A 7,626-nucleotide genomic window follows, 5' to 3' on the forward strand; every position below is an offset into this window, starting at 1 on the left:
TTGTTGCCCAGGCCCAGAATGGACTTCCGGAAGTGGCATCCACACAGAGAACCGGTTGTTCACATATTTGAATCCCACCTTATTCCATCTTGCCATGCTGAAGGAATGTCAACATCAGGGACCCCAGGGTGAATCTTCTTGATGATTTTGACACTTGTCTCTGGAAAAGTTTATCTCCAGAGATAAAGATGGCCTCATCTCTGTTACTGTTCTGAAGGGCAGTGAAAACATGGTTTTTGAGGAGGAGTTATTGAGAAGGATGAAATATCATTTTTCTAAAGAAGTGATGACATGGGGCTGAATGATTGAAATTGTTATTTTTTTTGCTAGCTTATTAGTATCTTCTATACTTTTATCCTTAATTGAACCATAATTACTTAGATTTGGTAAGCAACTCAATGTCAAAACACTGGACAGTATGGAACTTTGTGTAAATAAGCAATTAACGAACAAATAATACTCTTCGTTTAAACCAAAATCTATCTTTTTGTCCAGCAAAGAGCTTTTGGGATTTAAAAGTGTTTGACTTATTCATTATTTTTGGGTCTTTATATCCAGCTTTCTGTCTACTTTATTAATAGTTCCTTGACTAATGTGAAAATGTTAAACTTCTCACTGACATGAAAAGTTATTTTTATGGAGATTAGCCTCTGGCTTAAATTTCTCTGCTTTTTCATATTTGTTGTTGTGGGAAAGATGAAGTCACAGTTTGTTCTCTGGTTTGACTAACCTGGCATCGACTCATGTCGGGATGCAGAGAAAGAACAGATCAGCTGTAGATATTTTGCCCCTTGAAGTGAAATACAAGTTATAGGTTCCCTTCACTCCATTCCTAAAGCAAAAGACTTGGAGCTGGGACACCAAAAGCCAGTTGGTGTGAATTTCAGCCTTGGAGATGAGATCTCCTCTGCTTCATTTGAGGACAGCAAAGCTATTCCACTCTAAGAAGGTGATATGGCATACGTAAGAGTTATAAGTCTTTCATATAATATTGCTCTGTTAAGCCACATTGGTAGCATTCACACAACTTAGGTACTGAATTTACCTATTCTGGGCAGTTGTACCAGATATTAAACCATAAACAGTTGAATTAATCATCATTTCAAACTAACAAATAACCAAGGTTAAAGTTAACCTGGCTTAATGTGTTATACAAATTGTAATTCTTTATCTCATTAATTCCTTCCCTATGGCATAGCCTATTCAATGTGTTACACAAAAAATAGAAAATATAGAGTTCCATTCTCAACTATCACTGGGAGCAGTGTAAACTGGATTGACATAATTTGAGTAGAATATAGAGATATATAGAAAATAAGGAGCTAAATCCGAGTTCCCCCAAATCATGCTAAAGTTGGACACATTAGCATGTAATCAACAGGGGCTTGGGGACTGTACAGAGTGTACGCCAGGAGTCTTCAAACCTGGCCTTTTTATGAGTTGTGGACTTCAACTCCCAGAATTCCTCAGCCAGGCACGTTGGCTGAGGAATTCTGGGAGTTCAAGTTCACAAGTCACAAAAGAGCCAAGTTTGAAGACCCCTGGCATACACTCTGTACAATCTTACTCTCAAGTAACACTCTTTTCTTTGGAGCTTTACACATTTTCTCCAAACTAGGAACTTACCATAGCCCAGAACTGGCATGGCTTGCTGCAGACAAGAGGGGGCCTCTTCAGTCTTCATCCTCCAGGCCTGGCAGCAGAAGATGGGCCTGTCAAAGAGAAGTTACTCATCAACATAGGAGTGATAAGGAGAGACAGAATAGCTTATGCTGTACTCAGATAGGAGAAAGAGGGGAAAGTGTTTATTTTCCATAAATCCATCTTCGACCTGCCAGCTAGGAAACTCCAAATGGGGTAAACAATCTAGTTAGTGAGAGACTGTTTTGGATTTTGGAACTGGACTGTCATCATTTCTTTTCTAGCCTCATAACTTGTATGTGTCTCTAGCAATTACATCAGGGATAGACAATCTGCAGGCAACGTATCGTCCTTTACTGCAAAAAGCTCAGCTCTTGAAATGCTTGAAAGGTCTATGGCAAATCTGTGGACTCTATTGCAATGCAAGGTTGCCGGTGATTTATTATTTTTTTTTGCACCACTGCTCCAGGTAAAGCCTAAATAAGTTTTTCCAACCGTAAAATTGCTCGGATCCGGACCGGCCTGGACTCTGACTGGGCAGAGTCTGATGTGGAGGAATCAGGCGGTCTTGAGCATGTTATCTGGACTGAGTTCGACCCTGTTTCCCCTGATGATGTGGACAGGATCATGGGGAGACTGAGCTCCACCACCTGTTTGTTGGATCCGTGCCCCTCCTGGCTAGCTTATGCGGCTCGGGAGGGAACACGAGGCTGGTTCCATGCAGTAATAACTGCTTCTTTGAAGGAGGGTGTCTTCCCTGCCGCCCTGAAGGAGGCGGTGGTGAGACCCCTCCTCAAGAAGCCTGCTTTGGACCCGGCTGTTTTAAACAACTATCGTCCAGTCTCCAACCTTCACTTTCTGGCGAAGGTTGTTGAGAGTGTGGTGGCGCATCAGCTCCCTATGTTCCTGGAGGAAACTGATTATCTGGACCCGTACCAATCGGGCTTCAGGCCCGGACACAGCACGGAGACGGCATTGGTCGCACTGGTGAATGATCTCTGGAGGGCTAGGGACAGGGGCTGCTCCTCTGTCCTGGTCCTATTAGATCTCTCAGCGGCTTTTGATACCATCGACCATGGTATCCTGCTGCGACGTCTCAGGGGGTTGGGAGTGGGAGGCACCGTTTTACGGTGGTTCTCCTCCTACCTCCGGGGCCGCTCGCAGTCGGTGTTGACAGGAGGGCAGAGATCCGCCCCGAGGTCTCTCGTTTGTGGAGTTCCTCAGGGGTCGGTTCTCTCGCCTCTCCTGTTCAACATCTACATGAAGCCGCTGGGTGAGATCATTCGTGGTTTTGGGGTGGGGTATCACCAGTACGCTGATGATACCCAACTTTTTCTTTCCACCCCGAACCAACCCAGTGATGCCCTCTCCGTGATGTCCCGGTGCCTGGAGGCGGTTCAGGTCTGGATGGGGAGAAACAGGCTTCGTCTCAATCCCGCCAAGACTGAGTGGCTGTGCATATTGGCGTCTCGGGTTAACCATGTTATTCCACCTCTAACGATGGGGGGTGAGGTGTTGCCCCCCGTTGATAGGGCTCGCAACTTGGGTGTCCTCCTGGATTCACGGCTCAATTTTGAAGATCATATAGGAGCCGTGACCAGGGGGGCTTTTGCACAGGTTTGCCTGGTGCGCCAGTTGCGTCCCTATTTGGACCGAGACGCCCTACGCACAGTCACTCATGCGCTTGTGACCTCCCGTTTGGACTACTGTAACGCTCTCTACATGGGGCTGCCCTTGAAGACCACTCGGAGGCTTCAACTGGTGCAGAATGCGGCCGCGCGAGTTGTAATGGGGGTTTCCCGATACTCCCATGTAACACCTCTACTCCGCGAGCTGCATTGGCTTCCGGTTGCCCTCCGGGTGAAATTCAAGGTGCTGGTTATCACCTATAAAGCCCTACATGGCCTGGGTCCGGGTTATTTGAGGGAACACCTGCTGCCGGCATCAAACGCCCTTCGCCCAGTGCGCTCCCACAGGGAGGGTCTGCTCAGGGTTCCGCCGGTGAGAGATTGCCGGCGGGTGACACCCAGGGATAGGGCCTTCTCGGTGGGAGCGCCTGCCCTCTGGAACCAGCTGCCGGTGGAGCTGAGGACTGCCCCCGACCTCCGATCATTCCGCCGGGGCCTGAAGACCTGGCTCTTCGAGCTCTCGGGCCCAGACTGAGGAGGAATTTTTAATTTGGGGTTCTTTTTTAACTGACTACAGGGTTAATTTAATTTTTTTTAATTTGGTTCTTAATTTTTGTATTTTGGATTTTTAATTCCCTGTAAACCGCCCTGAGTCCTCAGGGAATAGGGCGGTATATAAATATAATTAAATAAAATAAATAAATAAATAAATAAAAGCATCTTAGCAGTGGAACAAATTTCTGAAGAAAGCAACGGGTTGCTTTTTGCTGGATGATTTCAAGCAGAAGCTGGACAATTGACATGCTGGAGTGAGATGGGCAGCAAACAACTCAAATAAATAAAATGACTGTGCTCAATTTCCTGCATAAAGCTAGAAATTGCGCTAACTAATCTTGATTGTCTTTTTCATCTCCACGACTGTATGAATCTGCTATTTGTAGATGGAGGCTTTGGCATGTTCTTACTCATATTAGAGGAATCAGATGCTATACTTAAAGGCATAGGAGCAATGCTACACTTTTTCTGATCAGTTGGCAATGCTCTCCCAGTAGTTCTCCAAAGTTGTCACTGAACAATATTCTTTATCACCATATAATAAAGAGAAACTTCATGTATTGTATAAATTGTAAAGCGATCTTGTTTTTTAGGTTTTCTAAAGTTAGGGTTTTATGTCAATCTAGACAATGATAGTTATGAAACAAATATTAGTCTGTAGCTTAGAGCGATGAGTGAATTCAGTTAATCAGCTCATGGTCAAGGTAAAATCCACATAATTCTTATTTCACAATCATTTATGGTCCCTCAATTCTATAATAAACAAATATCCTCACTTTTAATAACATGTCTTGAAGAGATAGCATGAAAGATACGTGACATGGTTACCTGGAAGACCTGAGTTCCTCATTAGTTTTTTAGAGTCAAATGGGAAATTTCTATCTGTAAAAAATTGTTTCTAATGTCAAATGAATTCTGATCACGATTATTCAAAAGGCATGCCCTTCTTTTTACTTGTCTGTAATATTTTAGGGCTGAGCCTAAGATTACTGTAAATCAAAAATATAATTGCTGTAACACAGATTGCAGTTGTAAAGAATTCAACTTTATTTAGCAAGTTTTTGCCATTGTAGAATTCTTTGCAAATATCAACATCTTTCCTTCACTTATTCCTATTTTTCTGCAGTTTCTCCCCCTTAAGAGCCATAGTATTACAGTAATAGAAAGTGTAATAACAAATGCAATAAGTCTACTTTTCTATGAATTAATATCTCCCCAGATATGTAGTACTACAATGCCCATTGTCCCTAACCCCAAGACAAGAAACAACCATAGTGTCTAAGAATTATGCCAGGGTTGACAGTTCTGAACTGCAACTCTCTGAACCACCACTAAGTGATAGTGAAAGCTCTACCACTTTACTGCCATCTAGTGGTTTCCTGGATTTGTGCAGGCCAGATTGTGATTGTTAACATTGATGTTGTCTTAAGTAGCTAGCTGGTGAGAAAAAGAGGGCAGAGCCTTCAGAGACCATACTCACCACAAAAATGTGACTTTCATCCCCCTTTTGTACTGTTGTGAAGGAGCTGGTATATGTTCACACACACTGCTCTGAGGCTATTGACTTTTTGTAATGTTTTAGGATAAAACGTTGATGCTGATAGTGGGTCTTGATTAGGGCAAGTTCTGGGCATCTTCTTAAAATTTAAATGCACTTTGCAGTTCCAGTCTTTGGCTTGTATAGTAAGGTAGTAATAGTAGATAGAATAAAATAATATAGTAATTATTCTTTGTTCCCTGTTTTAAATGTGCCTCTTTTTGGGAAAATGGCAAAAGCAGTGGAGTAACTCATGCAAGAATGCTTCATTTTGTGGAGGTAAGCAATTTGGAGGGAATTCTTGAACGTACCAGCATCAGACTCCATTCAGACACACACACTACACAAATTAAGCAAAGGAAGGGGGCAGAACCAAATAGTAAATCATTCGGAGAGACAGTGAGACAACCTCTTCTGTGAGGCTTTGAACTCATAGAAGCAATTTCATTATTTGAAGTTATTCCCCTGGGCAATAACTAATCAGCCTGAAATTGATCTCAAACCCAAACCAAGGACCCAAACCCAATATAACATTTGAATCTGAGAGTGAAATATTAAATTAAAACACAGTGAACTTATTTGTGGCTTAGAGGTGCGTGGACCCATTTAACGTGGCTTATTCAGTAAACATGGTTAAGCCAACCTTGGCTTAGTATGTTATGGTAACTCTGCTCCAGAATCCTACTGCAGTTCCAATAACCAGGAAAGAAACTGTGCAACTGTATTACGTTAACTACAATCTTATTCTCACTTATTTGAAAAAAAAAAAGTCTATTTAACTCAATGAAGTCTACTTCTATGAAATGCATGCTTTTCTGAGAAACTGTATAGGATAATTCCAGTGGAATATCCTACTTATACTTTCCTGAGTTTACCTCTGAGAAAACCTGAATAAGTCAGTTGCGTTTGCCCAGCCAGACAAACAAACGTCTATGGAGATGCTCAGTCATCCAGATCATGGTTGTCCCAAAGGTGTTTTTCCCCCAAAAGGCAACTGGACTTTCTTTTTTTTGTTTGTTTTTTTTTCCTTGAAAGGCTTTTGGATGAGAAACGAAAAGTCATCAACGGAGAAAACAACAACAACAACAACAGAAGTCCAGTTGCTTTTTTTGAAAAAAGCGCTTTTGGAACTCCCAGCCAGACAGGCTTTTAAGGACATCTAAAAAAATTATTTTAAATCCTGGTGATTCGATGAGGCCGTTGAATAATTGATTGGAGAGGCCAAGAGGAAACGGAAAAGGGCGCGGGGTAGATAAACTTGAGGACGAAGGATATTACACGAATGCTTCGGGGAAGGCCCCAGTGCCTGCTGTGTCCATCTGACGACGAGCCCATTGCGCAGATGCACCTCTCTACGATCACTTGTCCCGTTCAGGGTTCTTTTATCAGAGCGATGGCTACAGTGATTTTTTTTTAAATAAATAAATAAACAAGGGAAAAACCAAGACTGGCTGGTCCCTTCAAAGTCCGCTGCGATCGCTAATGCTCTGCGCCTAAGTGATTGCTCGGGTCCGGCTATCCGGGGGCGAAAAATAAGAAATAAGAACGGAAGTTTTCTCTTCAAAGGCGGAGAATTTCACTTGTGCCGCGAGGGTTCGAATGCGCCGAAGCTCGAAACGGACGAAGCTTTTTGGCTGTTGGGAAGGCTCTGCGCTCGGTGGACAATCAAATCCGTTCCTCTGTTCTTCTTCTTCTTCTTCTTCTTCTTCTTCTTCTTCTTCTTCTTCTTCTTCTTCTTCTTCTTCTTCTTCTTCTTCTTCTTCTTCTTCTTCTTCTTCTTCTTCTTCTTCTTCTTCTTCTTCTTCTTCTTCTTCTTCTTCTTCTTTTTAAAGATCTTTTCAAAAGTTTTGGACTAAATACTTAATACCCTTCCTAGCAACAACAACAACAACAAACTAAACTCTCTAGAATGCCGTGTAAAAGACGGTTTCTGGTAATAAAAACGTAGCCTATAGATAAGGAATGTTAGGTTTCCCTCCCCACCCCACTCAAGGATAAATTTCAACGAATGCCTAAAGTGAGGCGTTTGCTTTTAAAAAGAAATTCGGTGATATTTTAACATTATTACAAAATCCGCGGGCAGAGCTAAATTTTGTGTCTTTGCGTCTTCCCGACGTTTCGAACTTTGCAACCCATTTGCTAAATGCGAGTTTGTTTTTGAAGTAGCTATTCCTTGTTCTGACCTGGGTGACTTTTTATAGTAAATTCAAGGATGTTCTTGTCATTAAATATTTATATTTCAAAATAATGCCAGTCTGATATGAA

General features: G+C 42.4%; 1 protein-coding gene across 1 annotated transcript in view; it reads right to left on the bottom strand.

Moving 5' to 3' along the window:
- Positions 1-1,684, bottom strand: part of LOC310635250 (LIM homeobox transcription factor 1-alpha-like) — a gene marked incomplete at its 5' end in the record, with an annotated part of 89,097 nt that extends 87,413 nt beyond the window's left edge. The window contains one exon of the mRNA XM_083354000.1: positions 1,627-1,684. Within this exon, the coding sequence (XP_083210126.1) occupies positions 1,627-1,684 (58 nt within the window). The remainder of the gene's footprint in view (positions 1-1,626) is intronic.
- Between the last annotated feature and the right edge of the window lie 5,942 nt (positions 1,685-7,626).

Source organism: Vipera ursinii (assembly GCF_947247035.1).
Source record: "Vipera ursinii genome assembly, chromosome: 2".
In the NCBI taxonomy this organism is placed as follows: domain Eukaryota; kingdom Metazoa; phylum Chordata; class Lepidosauria; order Squamata; family Viperidae; genus Vipera; species Vipera ursinii.